Genomic DNA, 23,392 nt, shown 5'->3' on the forward strand with positions numbered 1-23,392 from the left:
GGCGCACATCACAATAAATTATCAAGTAATGTGGGTTGATGTTTGATCGGTTTGATCGATTCGAAACTGCCCGGGCAACACTTATGTTAATGCATGCAAATACTTGCATCATTTTCTATCGTTGCACTATGGGTAAACTTCAATTTCTTTCTTTTGTTCATGAGTTTGAACAAATTGTGATTGTGTCAGTTGCTTCTCTGAAGACAGTTCACTATCACGAGTTGTGGGTTTTAACCATTTTATTCAATGCTTGATGCATGTTTACCAAGGGTCAAGCACAACTTGTGGCTCATACACCCTTTATACTTTGTATGAAATCGATGTTTCTTTTGACCACCAAAATGCCAAACCCACAAAACAAAATACACTTCATATAGTAGTCATAATGCATGTTTGATTTCTCAAGAATTGTTGAATTACTATGAAGATCTTAGGTCCCATAAATTGAGAAATTTATTTGCATTGCCTTGGAAATAGCTAAGTTTATGTTTGAGTTACAACTCCTAGCTATGGTTCAATATCCTTAAAGCTGGAGATTTTGTTTGCTAGAAATACTCGATAGTGAAACTCAGTGAAATCACAATATTTTCATATGTTGCAGCGGTTATCTTTGATGTGGATGATGTGTGGATTCTTATGAATATTTTTTTTTCCAGAAGTACTACAAGCCAGTTTCATAACATGTTTGTGCTTTGTCGTTTGATGCCTTTTATGATGAGTGTACTTGTAGTCATCTGTTAGGAAGTGTTTGAGATTTTGAAGTTTTGACTACTCTACTCCAAATCGACTGTAGACTTTAATCAGTTCATGATTATTCTTTATCTGGTTTATGTTTTTCTAAAACTATAGCTCTGACATTAAATCTTTTTCTCATGTTCATTTAAGATATCTTAGGAAGAGCTCATATTTTACTAGGATCTTGCAGATGTATTAGTACATGCTCATAGTTAAAATGCATAGTTTTCTGGCTATTTTTTTTTTGCGCTCATCGTCTACAGAGTGCAGGACATATCTGTTTTTGTGTTTGTTTTCTCGAGTAAGGATACTTGGTCTGGAAGGAGAGATCAAGAGAAGTAATCTTGTTAGGAAACACCAAAAAATCCAGGTAATAGTGTCAACCACAAATGACTCAGCAATTTTTGTTATATATCATATATCATAACACTAGTTGAAACTAAATGAAGGTTGATATTTATTCTCGCCCGATGACTCTGCATAACGTATGCCACTAACATTTGTGGGAATTAGTTAAGATCAACATTGGCAGTAACTACACTTTGTTCTAAAGAGTAGGAAATATGGGATTACTACTTACGTGTTGGTTATAGTTTCAATGTTTGTAAGGAGTTATTTTTTTAATTAAATGTTGCGCTTTCGAGATTAAGGCTTGTTGTTGGTTACCTTTTGTGTTTGGCTTTTCTTGCTTGTTTAATAAGCTATTGTACATGTAGCAGTAAGCTATCAAATAATGAGTGTTGATGTCGACTCGGTTGAATCTGTAACGTTGTTGTCTCATTAAGGCATGGCACAAAAAATGTGGTCTTATTTAAGATTAAGCCTGACAGGTTGTTTATTTTTTTGTCTAGCTATAATTTCCAATCTAACAAGTTATTTCGCATGTCGAAATAAGCTTTTAAATTATGTGTGGGGTCATGTTAGATCTATGATTGTTGTCATGACACCAAAAGTGTGGTCCCATTTGAGATTAAGACTCACAGTTGGTTGACTTATATGGTTGACTATTATTTCCATTCTAACATGCTATTGTGCACGTCGCAGTAAGCTATCAAATGATGTGAGATGATGTTGTATCTACATTTTCTGTAGTGAGTCCAAAAACGTGGTCCCACTTTGAGATTAAGCCTTAGCAGTTGGTTTGCTTTTGTGTTGGCTCTTAAAAAAACAAGCTATTGCGTACGTCGCAATAAGCTATCAAATGATGTGGGCTGATATTGGATTTAAATTTTCTGTAGTGAATCCAAAAACGTGGTCCCATTCGAGATTAAGGCTGGCAGTTGGTTTGCTTTTGTGTTGGCTCTTAAAAAAAAAAGTTATTGCGCACGTCGCAATAAGCTATCAAATGATGTGGGCTGATGTTGGATCTAAATTTTCTGTAATGAATCCAAAAACGTGGTCCCGTTCGGAGATTAAGGCTGGCAGTTGGTTTGCTTTTGTGTTGCCTATTGAAAAAAAACAAACAAGCTATTGCGCACGTCGCAATAAGCTATCAAATGATGTGGGCTGATGTTGGATATTAATTTTTTATAGTGAATCCAAAAACGTGGTCTCATTCGAGATTAAGGCTGATAGTTGGTTTGCTTTTGTTTTGACTCTTCAAAAAAAAAAAACTATTGCGCATGTCGCAATAAGCTATCAAATGATGTGGGCTGATGTTGGATCTAAATTTTCTGTTGTGAATCGAAAAACGTGGTCCCATTCGAGATTAAGGCTGGCAGTTGGTTTGCTTTTGTGTTGGCTCTTCAAACAAAAAACCAAGATATTGCGCACGTCGCAATAAGCTATAAAATGGTGTGGCTAATGTTGGATCTAACTTTTTTGTAATAAATCTAAAAATGTGGTCCCATTCGAGATTAAGGCTTAAGGCCGGCAATTGGTTTACTTTTGTGGTTGGCTATTCTTTCCAACCTACGAAGCTATTGCGCCTGTCGCAGTAAGCTATCAAATGATGTGGGCTGATGTTAGATCCAAATTTTCTGTAGTGAATCCAATAACGTGGTCCCATTTGAGATTAAGGTTGGCAGTTGGTTTGCTTTTGTGTTGGCTCTTCTTAACAAGCTATTGCGCAAGTTGTAGTAGACTATCTAATTATGTGGGCTAAAGTTGGATCTATAATTTGTGTAATTATTTTCATACATCATGGCACGTCGCAAAAAATATAGCCGGTTGGTTATGTCCGAGATTAAGGTGGCAATATGTTTTTCTAAAACTATAGCTCTGACATTCAATTTTTCTCTTATGTTCATTTAAGATACCTTACGAAGAACTCATAGTTTACTGAGATCTTGCAAGGTGTATTAGTACATATTCTTATATTTAAAATGCATAGTTTTCTGCCTAACTTTTTTTGTGTTCATCGTCTCCCAGATGTAAGGACAAATCTGTTTTTGTTTTTGTTTTCAAGAGAAGTAATCTTGCTGGAAAACACCAAAAAATCCAGGTAATAGCATCAACCACAATTGAGTCTGCAATTTTTGTTATATATCATAACAGTAGTTGAAACCTAAATGAAGGTTAATACTTATTCTCGCCCGATGACAATAATTCTGTTCATTTGTCGCGATCTTTGCCCTTTTTTTCATGAAAAATAAATCAATGAATCTTTACATCAGAAAAATCCGATAGATTACGTATGACTTGATGATAAGATTCTAAAACAAATCTTTTCATGAGTTTTTATTTTAAATTTTTTTCTTGCCTCTCATTTAGTTTTAGCAGTGACGTGATCTTTAATTCTGAACATCACTAAAACCCTAAATCTTTTTTGCATGAATCCAATCAAGAGATCCTTAAGCAATTCTTTTCTAGGGTATCAAGATTTTTAAACACATCAATCTAGTTGGAACGATCAAAGTGAGGCTAGGAAATCGGTCTAGATGTTGAAATTGACGGTCAAATGTATTACAGTTGGATCTTTGTGGGTGGATTGGTTGATCACTTTCCTGCATAGTCCATCTGATTTATTGACTAATGCAACAATTGTTATGCAACTAGTGGCAAATTTTTCTTTTAAATAAGCTTGATTTGATAGTTTTAAGTTGATTTTTGGCTTTGGATAGTGTACGCCACAAATAATTCGTGGGAATTAGTTAAGATTAAGGTCGGCAGTAACTAAACTTTATCCTGAAGAGGAGGACATGTGGGATTCTTACTTCCATGTCGGTTTTAATTTCTTGTGTACAAGCAGAAATTCATTCTTTGTAATTAACATGTGTGCTTTTCGAGATTCAGGCTAATTTTTCCAAGTATTTTCATACATCATGACATGACACAAAAAGATGTGGTCCCATTCGAGATTAAGGCTGACAGTTGGTTTACTTTAGTTGTTGGTTGTTCTTTGCAAAAAAAAAACAAGCTATTGACATGTCGCAATAGGCTACTAAATGATATGAGCTCATTTTGGATCTATAATTTTTGTCATGACACCAATAATGTGATCCCATTATATATTAAGGCCGACAGTTGATCTTAAGAAGCTAGGCGGCAGTCGCGGTAAACTATCAAATGACGTGGGCTTATGTTGGAGCTATAATTTTTGTTAAGTATTTTGATACAACATGGCATAACACAAAAATGTGGTCTATTTCGAGATTAAGCCATTAAGGCTGTCAGTTGGTTGACTATTGTGGTTGGCTATTTTTTCCAATCTAACAAGCTATTCCACTCGTCAAAATAAGCTATCCAATGATGTGAGCTAATGTTGGATTTATAATTCTTGTCATGACACAGAGATGTGGTTCCATTCGAGATTTAGAATGGCAGTGGGTTTACTTTTGTGTTGGCTCTTCTTTACAAGCTATTGCACAAGTCTCCAATTAGCTTAGATCTGAACTTTTTGTAAGCACACTCATAAATCATTGCATGAAACCGAAAATGTGGATCCAATTGAGATTAAGGCATCCTACTTGCTTAATTTTGGTGTTTGTTTCTTCTTCTAACCTTAACAAGCTATTGCGCATGTTGTTGTAGCTATCAAGTGATGTGGGCTGATATTAGGTCTGTTGGATCTTAAATTTGTAAGTATTCTCATACATCATGGCATTACCCAAAAGATGTTGCGTTCGAGATTAAGGCTGGCAATTGGTTTACTTTTGTGTTGGCTCTATCTCGATGAACTTGGTGGAATGGTTCTGCTTCAATCCATTTGGTGAAGTAGTCCGTCACAGCTAACATGTACACCCGTTGTCCAGGTGCTGTAGGAAGTTTTCCTACTATGTCCATCCCCCATTTCATGAATGGCCAAGGAGATAGTATTGAGTTGAGACGTTCTGGGGGGAGATGAGATGTGGGTGCGAAGCGCTGACAACTATCACACTTCTTTATGAAGTCAATGCAATCTGACCTCATAGTTGGCCAATAGTACCCGGCAGTGAGTACTCTAGTTGTTAGACTGCGTCCTCCGGAATGATTCCCACATTCTCCTGCATGTAATTCAGTGAGGACGTACCTGGCTTCTTGTGGGGTGATACACTTGAGATAAGGTCCTGAGTATGACCTCTTGAGTAGTTGTCCATCTAGGATGGTGTATCGGGCAGCTTTAGCACGAATCTTTCTCGCTTCTCCTTTGTCTTCTGGTAACTCATCATTTTCCAAGTATCGAATCAAGGGATTCATCCAACTATCGATTTGATCCGTAGCGGCTACCTCTAAAGTAGGATTTTTCCACACTGCTGGCCACTCGAGCAAAACTAGAGGAATATTTTGAGTTACCTTTGTTTGAATTGAAGAACCGAGGTTAGCGAGCGCATCAGCGTGTCCATTCTCTAGACGAGGTATCTGTGTTATGTTCATTTCTTTGAAGGAAGTTTGTAACTCTTTTACGTGAGCAAGGTATGCAGTCATCTTGGCGTCACGTGTTTGATAAGTTCCCTGTAATTGGTTGACAATGAGTTGGGAGTCTGACTTAACGTCTAATCTCTGGATTCTCATTTCTTTTGCAAGTGTAAGTCCAGCTATAAGTGTCTCGTACTCAGCTTCATTGTTTGTTGCTTTGAACGCACAACGGATAGCTCGTTGTATTAGATTTCCTTCGGGAGAAGTCAGAGCTATCCCCAACCCTACACCGTTCATGTTGCTTGAACCATCTACTGATAGGTTCCACTTCTGTTCGCTTTTGTCGGTTAAGCACAACAACTCTTTCTCTGCCTGTATTAGTATGTTAGGTGAAAAATCAACAAGGAAATCAGCTAATACCTGTGATTTGATGGCGGTCCTTGGTTGGTATGAAATGTCATACTCACTCAGCTCCACTGCCCACTTGGTGAGACGTCCAGAAAGTTCAGGTTTGTGGAGAACATTCTTTAGAGGAAATGTCGTAACGACCACTATTGAGTGACACTGGAAATAAGGTCTAAGTTTACGAGCAGCAGTAACCAGTGCAAGGGCAAGCTTTTCTAACCGGCTGTATCGGGTCTCTGCGTCTAAAAGTGATTTGCTCACGTAGTAGACTGGAAGTTGTTTTTTATCTTCTTCTCGTACCAGCACAGCGCTTACTGATGTCTCCGCAACTGCCAAATAAATGTAAAGTTTCTCACCTTCTTTGGGTTTTGTGAGTAAAGGTGGTGAGGTCAGGTACGCTTTGAGTTGCTGAAGTGCATCTTCGCATGCTGGCGTCCACTCAAAGTTTTTTGACTTGAGTAGGGTGGCGAAGAAAAGGTAGCACTTTTCAGAAGATTTTGATATGAAGCGACTGAGTGCGGCGACTCTCCCTGCTAACTTCTGCACGTCTTTTATGCAAGTGGGAGATGGAATGTTCATGACTGCTTGTATCTGTTCTGGGTTGGCTTTGATTCCTCTTTGTGTCACCATGTAACCTAAGAACTTTCCTGAGGAAACACCAAATGAACATTTAGCAGGGTTTAGTTTCATGTTATACCTTTTGAGGACGTCGAAGGCTTGGCGAAGGTAATCGAGATGTTGTTCCGCTTCCAATGACTTAACCAACATGTCGTCTATATATACTTCCATCGTATCCCCTATCATTTTAGCGAACATTCGGTTGACGAGCCTCTGGTAAGTGGCTCCTGCGTTCTTTAAGACGAAGGGCATTACTTTGTAGCAAAAGATGCCTCTTTCTGTCACAAAGGCAGTTTTCTCTTGATCATCAGGATGCATCAAGATCTGATTGTACCCGGAGAAGGCATCCATAAAACTGAGGAGTTCGTGTCCAGATGTACCGTCGACTAGCATGTCAATATGTGGTAATGGAAAGGAGTCTTTTCGGACACGCCTTGTTGAGGTCGGTAAAATCGATACACACTCTCCACTTGCCATTCTTCTTTTTTACCACTACCACATTAGCAAGCCAGTCGGGATAGTGGACCTCACGAACTGAGCCGATGTCGATCAACTTTTGAATTTCTTCGTTGATTACTTTGTTTCTTTCTGGAGCAAACTTTCTCCTCTTTTGCTTGAGCGGAGGGAAGCTTGGATCAACCTGTAATTTATGAACGATAACCTACGGATCAATACCTGTCATGTCAGCGCGTGACCATGCGAAACAGTATTGGTGAAGCGTGAGGAATTCTACTAGCTTTTCTCTGAGCGTAGGATTCAGTCTTGAACCGATCTGTATTTTATGATCCGTTAGCTCTGGGTGAATCTGTACTTCATCCAACTCCTCCATAGTTGGCTTGTCTGGGTCACTATGGAGTAGTTGTTATGTCTGTAATTGTTATAAGGGAGCTTTGGGCGTCTTCAAGGTGTTTTTGTAGCAGTTTCGAGACGTGCTCTGTTCGCCTTTGACTTCACGTACCCCCCCACGGAGTAGGGAACCTTATAACTTGGTGGAAGGTTGATGGGACCGCCCTCATGTTGTGGATCCAATGACGTCCAAGTATGATGTTGTAGGCAGAGGGACTGTCGAGTACTACGAAACTCATGTTGATTCCACCTGCAAAAACAGGTAAAGAAATTTCGCCGAGCGTGTACTTTTGCTCGCCACTGAAACCGATGAGAATGGTGGGTCGGCGACATATACTCGTTTCTTCCAGTCCCATTCCTCGCAATGCATGTAAAAACAACACGTTAGTAGATGAACCATTATCGACAAGTATTCTTTTAATAAGAACATTAGAAATAGTAAGTGAGATAACGAGAGCGTCATGATGAGGGTTGACGAGCCCTGATGCTTCACTGTCTGGGAAGCTGAGAACTTGGTCGGTGAAGACAGCTGAAGATGGTTTAGATGAGTGAGCGTCTGGGTTGGCCGCTACACGTGCACTTCTTTTGGCGGCTGAATGACTGACTCCGCTTACTTCTGATCCTCCTGTGATAACCAAACATGTTTTTGTGGAGTTGGTTCCTCTGGTTCCTTTGGATGAACATCTCTTTGGGCTATAATATTTTTCCCTTTATCTGTCAATAGGTCAGTGAGGTGACCTCTCTTCAAGAGTTCAGCTACTTCTAGTCGAAGGGCTATGCAATCAGCGGTCAACGTGCCCGTGGTCAGCGTGGAACTCACACCACTTGGTATTGTCTCTCTTATCACTAGGAGTTTTTGTTTTGGCGGGCCATCTTACTACATTTCCCATTCCCTTCATTACAGCGACTACTTCGACAGGTTCAATGTTAAAATTATATTCTGGAATTTTGGAGCGAACAGGCGCTTGATTCTTATCACTTGGACGCCCAGAGGGGGTGCTGAATGGTTTCCTGTTCTCCCTGGACAAGGGTCCCCTGGACGTTGGATATGGTTCTGCATGTCGACGATCGGTCCTTCTGTCGGACTGTCTAGAGCGTCGATCACTGCTTCTTCCTTCATACGAGTATGACCTGTTTCGGTGGGCTTCGTCTTCTTCCCAACGAATTTCTACCCACGCCCTTGCTAACACGTCTTCCATTGTAGTGCAGTTGAACTTTGTGAGTTCTTTGTAAAGCTCTCCATCTGGTAGAAGACCTTTTCTGAAGGCGTCTACGGCAGTTTCCTGGTTACAATAAGGGATAGATACTTTCTCCCTGGTAAATCTTCCCACGTAGTCACGTAGTGGTTCTCCTCTTCTTTGGTGGACTCGGTACAAGTCACCAGAAAGTTTTTCCAACTTTTTGCTGCTGGCGAATTGTTCGACAAAAGTGTCCGTCAACTGGGCAAACGACGCAATCGAGTTATTTGGGAGGTTTGTGTACCACTGCAATGCTGGTCCAATGAGACTAGACCCAAAACTTTTGCACATGCAGGCTTCACGCAGGTCTCTTGGAATAGCTGCTGTGAACATCCTCTGTTTGTAAGAGGCAATGTGGTCATCTGGGTCAGATGTACCATCATACATCTTCATGTTCGGGAAAGAAAACTTCTTTGGCATCTCCACCAACGCAATAGCATCGACGAAGGGCGAGTCAGCGTAACTGTGAGGAAGACTCTTTTTGAAAGGAGTGGGCATTCCTGGAATACGTGTAATCAATGCTTCCATCTCTGTCAATTTCTTTGCCATTGCCTGTTCTAGAGGAGTACCTGTAAACGCAAACAGAAGCGAATCAGAAGATACATTAACTTGAGTTGATCCGTTTGTCATAGGATACATAGTAGGTAAAGTATATGGGAGAGAAGAGTAAAAGGGGGTAGTAGTTGGAAGAGTTTGATGCGTGTGCTGGGAGACACGTAATGGTGTGACAGGAGTAGCGTTAGGGAGTGGAGTTGATCCTCCAGCTGTTACAGGAACTTCTTGACTCGAGGGGCCTGCTCCTTTTGTACTTGTAGGAACTGGTCTGGCATTTCTCGAGGTATGAATTCTGGAACCTCCTGGAGTCATCATAGAAAGTTCAGTAATTTTTCCTGGAGTAATTGGTTCTCTGCTCTAACCAACAGGTTCTCTTCTTCCAACGCTTTGAAGCGTTCAGAGTTCTCTCGTACTTGAGTGGTAAGTGCAGCAAGTTGAGCAGAAACGTCAAGAGGAGCAGATGTCATGTTCTCTTCCATTTGGCTGATAGTCTTCGTTATTAGTTGCTGAGGCCCCACGGTGGGCGCCAAACTGTAGACAGTGAGAAGTCTACGGGTCGGAAGTCAGAAGGTCGGTAGCGGAAACGTCTTCTGGAATTCCAAACGTCGAGTTCTTGATTGATGGGCACCAGCAACGTGTGAAATAAACCTGCAAAAGAAGGTGAACAGACACAAACAAACCCGTGAAGGCTTGGGGGGACACCGGGATGGTGCCTGCCAAGGGCCCTCCGACGGTCAAGTCAGCAAAGTATTACAATGAATAATAAATGAAAAGCCGAGGATGTAACGGTTGATGCGTAATCGGAGAGTGGCTAGGCTCGTAGAATGACCGGAGTTTGAATCTACGGGAGTGAAATGATCAGAAGTATGAGAGTAGATGTTACCAGTAGCGTCGAGCAAGAAGAAGGTTGTGATCTCCTCGAGGACGTCTGGAAGCGTCAAGCAGGGAGCGTCGAGCCGGAAGCGTCGAACAGGAAGCGTCGAGCAAGGATAAGCTTCAACACCCTTGAGGCGTCTAGTAGTGTCCACGACCAGAACCAGGTGAACTTGAATGCAAAACGTCTCAAGGATAATCGAATAACAGAGAGCGAGTGGAGAAGAAGAAGTAGTATGGGTTGCTTTTTTCTGTATTCGATGTCTTGAGAAATGAAAGTGCTCCTCTTTATATAGGCTTGAGGAGTGATCCGTTGGGAGGAGTAAAGGCTGACCGTTACGGAGTAAATGCATGGTAAGATACCTGGGATATGGTGAAGTGTACACTGGCTGTACATGCACAACGGTTGTGCATGTTCTCTGGCAACTACTCTCATTGTGCATGTGCATGGTCTCACTTTTATGTGAGGCGTTACCATGTTATGCATGTCATTAATGGGGGAATATTCGTTGCTGGGGTTACGTTGACCAAGTCTGATATCTTTGTCGTTATGGATATATTTGACATGTAAAGTATCTCTTCATTAAATAATCTCTTACACGTGGTACGTGGAGATATAGACGTGTCGAGCGCCAGACGTGTGGAGATTCGGGCGTGTGGAGCTTTGTGCACGTGGAAACTCTTTGCACGTGATTGGGCCTTGACACGAGTTTTAGGGTCTAGTTGACGAGTGCCCATTAAGAGACTTCTGGACTGGGCCCAAACAAGGACAAGAGAGCCGGGTTGGGCTTGACGTCTCGATGGACATTTTATCGTCGAGGGCCCAGGTGTAGTTTTTGGTCAACACAACATGTAAACCGAATAAGCCAACTGCCAAAGCTCAAGTGAAACCCACAATTGTTTGTAGAAAGTTGTGATGTCAAAAGAAAAGAGAAAAAAATCAAAGATAAGTTTAACAAATAGGTAAGTCTCTGCATACAACATACAAAATCAGTGTCACATTCCCCACTGCCTTCATTTATCCCAACTGTATATCAACGTCCACAGCACTATAGATCGTATTCCCCAAAAAACCATGTATCATGGTTGTATACACTGTACGGCGAGATATGCAGAGACTTACACTAAAATTTTTTGTAAACTTGTAAAAGAAAATGATAAAAGAGCAAGAATAAGATAATCATAAAATTGAAAAAGGAGAATAAGATATAATAAGCATCTCCATACGCCGTAGGTGTAAAAGTAAACCAACTGCCAGCCATTACTTTGATAGTCTGTCTCAAATCCTTCTCGAATGAACCCACATAATAGGTATGATACCTTGACGTATGGAGATACTTCCAAAAATTAGAAAACATTTATAAAATATTTTTGAATATAAAATAAGCATCTTCGAACATGACATGTAAACCGAATAAGTTAACTGTCAAACCTCAGAGAAACCCATAATTGTTTGTAGAAAGTTGTGATGTAAGTCTCTGCATACAACACACAAAATCAGTGCCACATTCCCCACTGCCAACATTTATCCCAACTGTTATATCAATGTCCACAACACTATAGATCAGTGTCACATTCCCCACTGCCATCGTTTATCCCAACTGTTATATCAACGTCCACAACACTATAGATCGTATTCCCAAAAAAAAACATGTATCATGGTTGCATACATTGTACGGCAACATATGCAGGGACTTATAACTTTTGTAAACTTGTTATAATACTAAAAAATAAGTAAATATAGAACAATGTTGTCCGTTCCCGCCTTTTCAGTTTCCGGCAACAGTTTTTTTCCTATCTCTTTGAATTTAGTTTTGGTGGGTATAAAGACACTGCCATCCATACTGTTGAATAAAGCATATTTTTGTAAAAGTTATCGTATTGAGAACTAGGAGTTCTTGAAAGATATACACTTGCTCCATCATAAGAGAAGTTTGATCCACAATATAAAGTGTCATCATTTGTTATTTGTTGTTTCGAATGTGACCTATTGCCAACCTTATTTTAGTCTGAAACAGATTTAGGGTTTATGTTTAATGCCAATGGTTTATGTTTAATGGCAATATACACCAACAAATAACCCATCTGACTATCAAGTTCAATACTGGGTCGATTTCCTCACACTGATGTACAAGATTAAGATCGTCGGATCGAGTACGAAGAAAGTGAAATCAGAGTTCCTCAAAGTCGAGTCATCTAGACTTGAAGATTGGGACTTTGAACCGTAAAATTTAGGGTTTCGGGTATCATAAAATATTGCGAGCAAAAGAGTAGATCAAGTAGTAAATACCTTTGCTTGAAGAAAGTTAGGGTTTCTCAATGCCTAGATCTAGAGATCACGATGGTGCACTACCAAGAGAGAGAGAGGGAGAGGAATCAATACACTAGGGTCACTGTCATCTTCTGATAAAGATTCTCATTCTTGATCTTTCATTCCCACTTGGTTCGCGAATAAGAAGAGAGACAGAGAGAGAGAGAAACAACCACAAATATCTCTGATGATCTCCATGGCAGAATCTAATTGTTTCTCGATTGGGAGTAATGCCTCCCTCTCTATATCTCTCCATGAAAACAAATCTTGATTGTTTCTCGATTGGGAGTAATGCCTCTCTCTCCTCGCCTCTCTCTCTATCTCGCCTCATCGTATTCTTGATTTTGGTGGACATACTTCTCAATAAGGAAATTGAGTTAATTCCTATTTGGCCCCCTACTTTGTGAACAGTTTCCTTTATGACCCCTAAATTTCTGTAAATTCAAATATGGCCCCTATTTTCATGTAAATGTCATAACTACCCCTCCCATTAATATATTTTCAAAATAAAATTAAAAAGAAAAACCTAAATTCTACCTCACTTCCCTCTCCACCACTCATCTCTCTCCACGTCACCTCTCTTCAACTCACCTCCCCCTTTCTTCAACTCACCTCTCTCTCTCTCCAACTCATCACTCTCTTCTCCAACACTCTCTTCAACTTACCTTCAAACTTAAAAAAAAAAGAAAAATTCCTCTCATATCTCTCTCTCTCTAAAATTTTCGATCATATCATCATTCATCACCACCCTAATACTTTCTCTCTCTTCATTATCTTCTCAAAGGAACTCAAAAAATTTCCTTCCTCTCACTTATAAAGCCCCCCACTCTCTCTACTACGACTCTACCTATCAATTCCAAGAACAAGTCTACTACTCCGTTTTGACCTCATCAGTTTAGAAGTGGATTTAACTCTTCCCCACTCTTATTTGATCATCAAAATCCATTCTTTTTCGTTTTTCTGGTTTTGGGTATCTATTAAAATTAAGATATTTGAGTTTAATTGAGCTGAAATGATGAGAGAAGAAGATGAAAATTCAAGGGTTTTGAATGAACTTTGTGCTCTTATTATGAGTATAATTAGATCACCTCATCTTCCTCCTCTTACAGTTTATCCTTCTTCATCCACCGGTAGTACCCTTTCTTCAACTTCCCGGCGGCGAACAACGACTTTAAGCCAAGTTTCACCGGCGGGATTCGCTTCATTACTTTTAGGAATTTCTTTAGCTTTGATGTTATGTGGATCAGTGACTTTTGTGATCGGATTTATATTGATGCCTTGGGTACTTGGATTCATTATGGTTCTTTACTTAGTTGGAATTGTTTCGTCATTCAATATTTGGAATATTTCCTGTAATCCCCTTTTAGTTTGTTTTTTTAGTTAGGGTTTTTTTTTTCTTCTTTTTTTGGATTGATTTGGTCATGGGTATTGTATTGTGTGATCTTCTTGGGTTAATTAACACAGGAACTTACTTGGTTTGATTCATATCTTGTATTGTGTGATCTTCTTGGGTTAATTAATACCGGAACTTACTTGGTTTGATTCAATCCTGCGATTATAAGGTCAATCTTCTTTCATGTTTTCTTTACTTTCTCGTCTCAATTCATCAAATTTTAGTATTAAATCTGATTAATCACTCTTGTTTTTGGTTGAGATCCAAAGGGGCGTCTTGATCTTTTTTTTGTTGTTGGAAGTTTATTACTATCTTCTTATTCAAATAGTTTTTTTCAACTTCTGGTGCTAAATTCTGCAATTTTATTCCTTTTGATCTAATAAGCTAAATCTAGGTCATGTCTGTGTGTGAACAGATTTACTAGACTATAAAATTCGATTTTTTTTTTAGAGAGAGTGGTGAGTTGGAGAGAGAGAGAGTGCTGAGTTGAAAAGAGAGAGAGAGAGTGCTGAGTTGAAAAGAGAGAGAGAGAGAGGTGAGTTGGAGAGAGAGAGGTGACGTGGAGAGAGATGAGTGATGGAGAGGGAAGTGAGGTGGAATTTAGGTTTTTGTTTTTAATTTTATATTGAAAATATATTAATGGGAGGGGTAGTTATGGCATTTACATGAAAATAGGGGGCCATATTTGAATTTACAGAAATTTGGAGGTCATAAAGGAAGTTGGTCACAAAGTAGGGGGCCAAATAGGAATTAACTCAAGGAAATTTTAAACAATGATACCTGAATAAGGATTTGGGCAATTTGGGCCCGCTGACTCAAACTATCTAGTTAGCTTTCCGCTTGTCATAGATTTTGTAAAGAAATTGCTAATTAGCTTTAAAAATGGGGTCGAATCACTGGTTGAATGATATGGCAGAGTAAGAAGACCCTCGTGGTCGTACCATACAAAGGGAGGAATGGTTCAACCAATGAAGATTGGTTTCATTAAATTCTGAATGTGGTCAGTCTATTTTTCTCTCCAATATTTAAAATTGTTGTAAATACATAGGTTAGGAGAGACAAGAGCAGAACCAATCTAACTAAACTAAACCGACTAATCAGGGCTGATCCAAACTGAATCATTTCAAGTATTTTGAACTACCTGAGTTGAATTTCTACATAGAAGGGTATTTTTACATAGTGGACCATTTGAAATTTCAACATGAAATTAATCGTTTTTGCATCTTCCAGTTTTAATACTTTCACATTAGTATTGTTTTGTATAAGACTTTGAAATAAGCAACTTGGTGAGATTTGTTTAATTAATTACTTATTTCATTTTTATTTTGTTGAAAGAAGTTGTTTATTTCATAGTCTTAGACAAAGCGATACTAATGTGAAAGTATTCTTTTGGCTTGATTTTGGTGGTGGACCGCAATGGCTCAAAACCCGAGCACGTGCCAACGTTCACAATTCCTAGTTCAAAAAATTGTTTTTTTAGGTAGAAAAATTAATAAGGAAATTTTAGAAGCAATGTGTTTCGGTTAAGGGCAATGTGTTTTTCGGCTAAAGACAATGTATTTTGCTCTAAAGACTTGGTCAAAACAAGTTGACCACGTGTCATTAGAGGCAATGCCACCTCTTTCTTTTCCGTCAAAGACCTCCCTCGACTTCCAGTAGACAACATAACTTAAAAAAAGTTTCTCTCTGTTCTTCCTCCTCCTTCTTTGTTGATGAACTCCGACTGGTTTATATAGGAAGAGAAGTTCTTTACGAAGGTTTCTTTTTCTGTCTTATAAGCATGAATCGAAGAAGATCTTTAATGGTGATAAATTATGCCTCACTCATTTCTCTGTGAAATCTACTAATGTTGTTGATTGTTGCCCATAAGCTACTCCATAAAGAAGACGAAGATGCATTGATCTCTTCCCTGATACGTCTTCAACTATAGTTCTCCGCTTCCTAAGACAAATAAACATACCTAGAAATTAAGCTCCTTTAAGTGATAGCAGAAAGGTTGAAGACACCATTTGACCGAAACAGATAAGCATACCTAGAAATTAATCTCGTTTGAGTGATAGCAGAAAGGTTTAAGAACCCACCATTTTCACCCGCTGAGTTTTACTTGCTTAAGGTTTTACTTCCTTAAGGGTACCAGTGCTGGTTTTAAAATTAGACTTTGAAAACGTTTCCGGTGAAAAAGGCTCCTCCCTTTCGCCTGCCGACAGTTTGACGTCGTTAGGTCAAATTCTGATTTAGGCATTGCCTCTTGAACACATATTGCCTTTAACCAAAATACAGATTGCCTTTCGCGAGATTGCCTATAACAACTTCGAGCATTGCCTTTAAAATCTCCGAAATTAATACAATCATAATAACTAAAGGTCGATGTTTTAGGGAAACAAAAAAAAGTTTCCAGAAAAGACGGTGAAAAACCAAAAATATTTCACCAAACGCCCCTTACTAGTAACCGACCAGATATAAAATTGAGAGTAGAAATAGGGGAAGAGAGAGTAGGGTTAATCATTTTCATTATTAGTTGAAGAATAATTGAAATTTACAGTTTCATCAACTGGTTCATCAATGAAAGACCTTGCTTTTGATGTTGTTTTGTTTATATCTTTCCATGCTTAAGCTAAACTTGATGAAACATTCCAAATCTCAGAATCAACAAGCTCTATTTTAAAATCATCTTCTTTAAAACTTTTTTTGAAATAAAGGGAGAAAAATGGTTTCGATTGAACTAATTGTTGATGGGTTTGATTCTTTGTCCTTGTCAAGAATCCGGGATGGGTTTGAGCAAAAGTTACATGTTGTTTAAGAAATCAGAGACTTGGGTATAAATAATGGGAGGATGATTCTTCCTCTAAAAATGATTCCAGCCATGGAATTACAATATTAGCAGAAAATTTTAGTTAGGCAAAACGTCGAACAGTTCATGTCCAAAAAAATTTCTCTTTGTTTTACACTAAAACTTCATCACTAAATATCTACGCTGAGACTTAGAAAAGATGATAGATGAACAAAAGAAGAAGAACAACCAGATAAATCCATCGAAGAACTACCCGATGAAATTTCAGGAGAAAGGGCTTGTTTGGTACATCAACCTCATCTCAATTGCCTGTTACATATATGCTAATAGGGAAGGACAAAAAAGAGAGAGAAGAGAAGAGAGAGAAGAAGAGTTAATGGTCGCCGGAGTTAGTGTTGGTGGTGTTGTCGAAGTTAATGGTTGCCTGAGTTATGGTGGTAGAAGGGGAAGATGGAGAAAGAAGAAAAAAGAACACAATAAAAGTGGATAGTGGTTGGAGGAAATAGAAAAAAATTGTTTCCACCCAAAACTTTGTACCCCGGATAACTTTTTTATTTCCCCAAATCACCCACCTAACTAAAAAAACCTGTATTTTTTCTATTAATCAGAAGTTGCCACAATATTCTAAGAAAGGCCAGCGCCTTGGGGAAATCAATATAGTTTCCGGGGAAATAGGTGAAAATCCAAAAAAAACATAAACCAAACACACCCTAAGCGATGCCGGCAAAATGTCGCCGACCGGAAGTGTCTGACGACGGTCGGCGACTTCTTATCTCTTTTCTCTCTCTCTTTCTCTTACCTCTATCTTCTCTTCTTCCTTCTCTATATCTCCCTTCTTTCTCTCTCTCTTTCTTCTCGCTCTCTTCTGTCCCTCTCTTCTGTCCCACCCAAAACTTTGTACCCCGGATGATTTTTGGTTTCTAGCCAAAATCTAGAGTCAGTTTCCGTCTCTGCGCAGGTCTTTTATCTCTTCAGCAATAACCTTTATCTTCTGAATCTTTGAGATTTTACTTTTGACCTTTTAGGGCTTTTGAACAACAATTTGGAATATTCTCGACTACTTCGAGATTTTTCGTTTAGAGACACTTTCAACTACTTTGAGAGTTCTCCTGCGAATGACATTCGCTTTTGTGCGGTAGGTTTTAAGATCCAATCTCCACCTTTTCCTTTTTTCGAGGAACCGCGGTTTTACTGTCATTTAACAGTTTTGTTGCTCTTGGTCGAACTTAATCGGCCTGTACAATTTTCATGATTGTTCTTTATGACTCTTCATGATTTTTCTCATGATCGAATTAATTCGACTTGTACTTTTCTCCCACTTATTCTTGTAATAATTAGTATTTTTCTCCCAGAATACTAGGTATGCTAATTATTATAAGAATACTATCATGAGCAACAAACACTTTTGTTCTCTTGATCGGTTGTGGAAAAATACCAAATTTCTTCTAAAGAAATTGCGTCAGACTTTAGCTAAATTTTGTAACGCTTTTACAAGCTTAGCTGTTAGACGGATTTTCGGTAAATTTGTGGGAAGCTATGTGTAGACTTAGTGGGTTTTGGAGGATAGGGTTTGATTCGTGTTATTTCATCTTTATCCCTTTTGGACATTCCAAATTTGGATAGATTAGAAATACACCGACGATCAACCATCTTTTTCTAACTCAAGACCTTCTTTCTTGTCAGGCGAGTCATTGCTTCTTTAAGCATTCTTGGTTATTTTGGACATACTGTCCTCATCCTTTTGTGATTTGGATGAACCTGTTTATGAGAGTCATAAGTCTCTTTGCATGTTTATCCAAGTTTAGAATCTTTTGGTATGTATTGTTAAATTAGCACTTTATAACATCTCAATATAGAAACGTTTTTCAAGGTTTCTTGGCTGGAATCTGCAGCAAGTTTGGAGATTAATCTCTGTTTATGGTCCTCAAGAAGGACGTTGGATCTGTGGGAGAAGGCAGATCTTTGTCGGCTGCAACTCTACCAAGTCTGTGATTAAGTGACGTGAGGAAAGTTTTTTTTAGGGTTTTTTCTTGCTGGAATCTCCGGTTGGGTTGGAGATCACTTACGGTGATCAAGCATTCATGAAGGATAAAGGGGAAGTAGGCGAAGGTCGATTTCTCTTGGCTGAAAATCAACCTAGCAGTGATGATGAGATGGAAAAGGAAACCCTAGAGGAGACTAATGATGAAGAGCAGCGAACAGATCCAAAAATATCAGATTCGGTTGGTATTTGTTTTAAAGCAATGCCTAAATCAACACCACTGAATGGGGTTTCTTCATCACGAAGTTCTGTTTCAAAGGAGATAACTACATCGAGTTCGCTTAAGGTTAATGGAGGTTCTTTAATGGCTGCTGCAAAGAGAAGGGTCCTGGGTTCTAATCCATCAGCTGATGCTATTCGAAACAACTTGTTTGCTGGAGTTTTTCGAGGTCCAGCAGATGCGAGGAAGAACTCCGATCAACAAGCTAGTTTTAACTCGCCGGTGATCTTGAGATCGCATGAAGAACAGATTAGGGTTCCGATGGGAGCAGGAGGTTCGTCAAACCAGGTCCAAACATCAGCTGGGCCTCCTTTGGTGGGTGCTTCTAAAATTGGTAATTGGACTAATCTCTTTCACTCGCAGCAAGAAACCGAACAAGATGAACTTCATTATGTTCAACCAGGAGTAAGAGATGGTGGACGAGTAGCAAAATTTGATGTTTCTGACTTTGCAACCGAAATCAAATCTTTCGAAGAAGTGCTTATTGGTAGTTTCATTGGGGAAAGATTAACATATGGACTAGTGCATAGTGTTCTTTCAAAAATGTGGATGCCGAAGGGAGACATGAAGCTCACAGTACATGGTAACTCAGCCTATGTAATCAAGTTTTCTTCCTCCGAGGATAGAAGACGAGCGCTGGAAAGTGATCCTATATTTATTGCTGGTCGACTTCTCGTTGTTAAACCTTGGCGACTAAATGTAGAACGTGAATTACAAGAGATGAGGACAATATCAATCTGGGTTAACTTTAGGAACATACCCCTCCTACTTTGGAACTCTATAGGGATTTCCAAAATAGCGAGTGTACTTGGTGTCCCCCTAAGGCAAGATAGCCGAACGAAATCGAAAGAACGAATGGCGTTTGCACGTGTGTGTGTGTGTGTGGAAGTTAATGCTGATGATGAGTTACCGGATGAAATAGATATTAGAGTTAAAGAAGGAATGTCGGAACATAAGGCAAAAGTACAGGTTGAGTACTCGTGGAAACCACCAAAATGTGGGGCATGCAAAGTGTTTGGACATGATAAGTCCAATTGTCCTCTACAACCGAAACCTACTGTCACTAGAGAAATGAAACCAGCCCATGTCACACGACAAAATGGTAGCCAGCGTATCTATAACCTTCCAAATCCCAAATTAGGTCAGAAAAGTGTGGAGATGAATAAGGTTGGCAGCAACAATACAAGGAAGCAGCTTAACAACCAAACTAATCGAGTGAATGGTCTCGGCAAGAAGCGGCCTGCCATGGTTAGTGATTCAATTCAACATAACCGAGAGGGGGATCAAGAGCATGAAAAGGGGTGGTTTATGGTTCTATCAAAATCTAATAGGTTCAATGTAGGTACTGGACAACTTGACAAGTCAGATCAGTCGCGCCGAAAAATGGCAGAAAAGAGTGTTCCTGGCCACGACAGAACCGGTCAGAATACACCACTTTCAGGTAATTCTTTCTCACCACTCTCTAGTCCCGATGGTTTAGGTTCTGACCTTCCTGGCCTGGAATGTGATGATGAGACACTGGGGAGAGGTGTAAATGTTAATGAAGGGCCCATGACAGATCACAACCCCTCTTTGAATACTATGTGTGTAGATGGAAACCGTGAGATCTCTGAGGAGGTCGAAACAGTCCCCTCCTTTGTTTAATGATTAAACTTGCATGTTGGAACGTGAGAGGTCTTAATGACGCTCTTTGTATGAAGAGTGTTAGAGATTTTGTGAGATTGAACCGTATTGGGTTGAGTGGCTTTTTAGAAACTCATGTCCAAGAAAGGAATAAGACTCGTATTCAGCGTAGTCTTAATTCTAGCTGGACCTTCATTGATAATTATGTGGTTGTTCCGAATGGACGGATTTGGATTGGTTGGGACCCTACTAGGGTCAATTTTACTGTGTCCCATGTTAAAGGGCAAGTTATTGCAGGTGGTGTTCAGTTTACAGATGGCTCGGGTTTTCTTTTGGCAGTGGTGTACGAAAGTAATAGTACTGTTCATCGCCGGGAGCTTTGGAGGGACCTTGAGTTTCTTATGACGGGTTCTGAGGCTCCTTGGCTGGTGCTAGGTGACTTCAACACCACGATGTTGAGCAATGAGAAAAGAGGTGGTAATACCTCACCATCTCAAGGCTCCAATGAGATGTTTGATTGTGTTGCCGATTTGGGACTGTTCAACTGTTCGTATACAGATTGTTTCTATACTTGGGTCTAACAGGCAGATGGGAGCTGCGAACATCAGTTCCAAGATTGATCGGGCTCTTCTTAATAGTAGGTGGTTGACTTGTTTTCCTCTAGCTAAAGCAGACTTTCTACTGGCTGGGGACTCAGATCACTCACCTATCATTATACCGCTTGCTGCACCTAACATACACCGGCGAACTCCGTTTCAGTTCTTTGATGCTTGGACGGAGATTCCCACGTTTAGAGCTCTTGTTGCTGATGTATGGAAGGAGTCAGTAAGGGGCAACCCGATGTTTCGAATGGTGACAAAGCTCAAGGCTTTGAAAGCTCGGTTGAATGAGTGGAAGAAAGTTCAGTTCACTGGGGTGACGAATCAGGTAACCATTAACCAGAATTTTTTACATTCAGTGCAGGTCCGATTGCAGGGTGATCCAGCAAACCCGGTTCTACGAAGGCAAGAGAGAGAAGCTACCGAAAACTATAGTAACGTTGTTCGAGCTGAAACGACAATGCCCTGACAACATGCTAAAGTTGAATGGCTTACTCTTGATGACAGCAATACAGCTTACTTTCACAACTCTATCAGAGAGCGGAAGTCTAGGAATGCCATTACTAGACTCACCAGGGAGGATGGTTCGGTGGCCAAGGATCCAGCGGAGATAGCTAATATGTGTGTGGACTTCTATCGAGACTTATTTGGTCAGGAGGATGAGGATAATGAAGCATTAGATCCCATACCTAATGTGGAGTTCTCACGCCCGCTTACGGAAGCCGAAGGAGCTCTTCTCATTACGAGGGTGACTAGAGATGAGATTTTTGCTGCTTTACAGACTATTGGTTCTGATCGATAGCCGAGGCTGGATGGGTTCTCTTCCCATTTTGTTAAGGCGTGTTGGGACATCGTGGGAGATGATTTTGTGGAAGCTATTCAGAGGTTCTTCAGCTTCGGAAAACTTCTCAAAGAGGTAAACTCTACTTTTGTGACTCTTAGTCCTAAAATAGATAATGCTTCTTCAGTGTCAGATTTCAGACCGATATCTTGTTGTAATGTGTTGTAAATGCATTACCAAGATTCTTACTATACGGCTGAAGGGAGTTATTTATTCGATGATCAGTCCGAACCAATCAGCCTTTATTTCTGGCCGTACTATTCAGGACAATATCATGCTAGCCCATGAGATTGTTAGGAATTACCACCGACCAGATACCTCGGCTAGGTGTACGGTTAAGATTGACCTTAAGAAGGCGTATGACACAGTTCGTTGGTCTTCACTATTCTCAGTCCTTGGTAAGTTTCACTTTCCAAGGATATTCATGGATACGGGCCTGTGTCACCACGTCTAAGTTCTCGATTATGGTTAATGTTGAAGCTCATGGTTATTTTGATGGGAAGCGAGGTCTACGGCAAGGCTGCCCGATTTCTCCATATCTGTTTGTCCTAATAATGGAGGTATTCGCGGTTCTTATTGATCCAGAGGAAAGAGCAGGTCGGTTCCTGCTACACCCTAAGTGTCGAGTTCCGAAAGTTACTCACCTTTGTTTCGCCAACGATCTCATGATCTTCTTTCGAGGAGACGCTGGTTCGGCTCAATCTCTAAAAGGTGTGTTAACAGGTTTTCATCGGGCGACGGGGTTGCAGGCCAATGTGACTAAGAGCACGGTTTTCTTTGCAGGTCTTTCGGCCCAAGGTCAGAGTGATATTACTAGTATTCTGGCACTTCTCTGGGGATGGTCATGATACCAATTTTCTTGGTGTTGGCGTCGGATTTTAGCCAGCAGGCCGACGGCTAAGCGACTCATTTGCACTTCTCTGGGGGATGGTCATGATACCAATTTTTGGACTGATCTATGGCATCCTCGGGTCTTCTTTATAATGCTTTCGCAGAGGGGTATAGATATGATTCTCACCTTCATCTAGATGCCCGGGTTTCTCAGTTTATAGGGCAGTCGGGCTGGGTCTTTCCTACTCATGTAGCAGCCATGCTAGGGACTATCGAGGTTGAGGCCAGAGAGGTGGTCGTAGATAGTACTCTTAGAGATGAGGTGATCTAGATACCTAGCCAGATGGAGAGTTTATGCTCAAAGAGACGTATGAAGCAATTCGACCTAGAGGAACTCGATCGAGCTGGACTTCATTAGTATGGTCACCGGGTGGTATCCCCAAACATTGCTTCATCACGTGGCTTGCTTTTCGAAGACGCCTCAAAACTAGATCGCTTTTGGCTAGTTAGGGTATGATTATAGACACTACATGTGTATTCTATGGGGGAGATGAAGAAACAGATTTCCACTTTTTTTTTGGTTGTTCGGTCACAAAGATTATATCTCTCCTGGAGGTCAAGCCTTCCACACTCCACCCACGTGAATATTTACAAGGTCAGACCTTAAAGACTACCATTTTATCTACGGTTCATACC

The 23,392-nt window shown here is 40.1% G+C and overlaps 1 protein-coding gene across 1 annotated transcript; it reads left to right on the top strand.

The window, feature by feature from the left end:
• Window positions 1-20,445: 20,445 nt before the first annotated feature.
• Window positions 20,446-21,493, top strand: LOC147567816 (uncharacterized). The gene is made up of 2 exons (XM_086658564.1): window positions 20,446-20,963; window positions 21,010-21,493. Exons 1-2 carry the CDS (start codon window positions 20,446-20,448, stop codon window positions 21,491-21,493), a joined length of 1,002 nt encoding a protein of 333 aa, XP_086514690.1.
• Window positions 21,494-23,392: the final 1,899 nt, after the last annotated feature.

The sequence above is a fragment of the Eschscholzia californica genome, unplaced genomic scaffold (assembly GCF_041429995.1).
Source record: "Eschscholzia californica isolate CP2 unplaced genomic scaffold, dmEscCali1.0.p SCAF_1, whole genome shotgun sequence".
Lineage (NCBI taxonomy): Eukaryota > Viridiplantae > Streptophyta > Magnoliopsida > Ranunculales > Papaveraceae > Eschscholzia > Eschscholzia californica.

Bases quoted from the DNA above. Each gene is read 5' to 3' on its own strand.
- LOC147567816 (XM_086658564.1), top strand. From the start codon at position 20,446: ATGATTAAACTTGCATGTTGGAACGTGAGAGGTCTTAATGACGCTCTT. The intron at 20,964-21,009 runs GTTCAACTGTTC...TGGGTCTAACAG, and splicing joins TGTGTTGCCGATTTGGGACT to GCAGATGGGAGCTGCGAACA.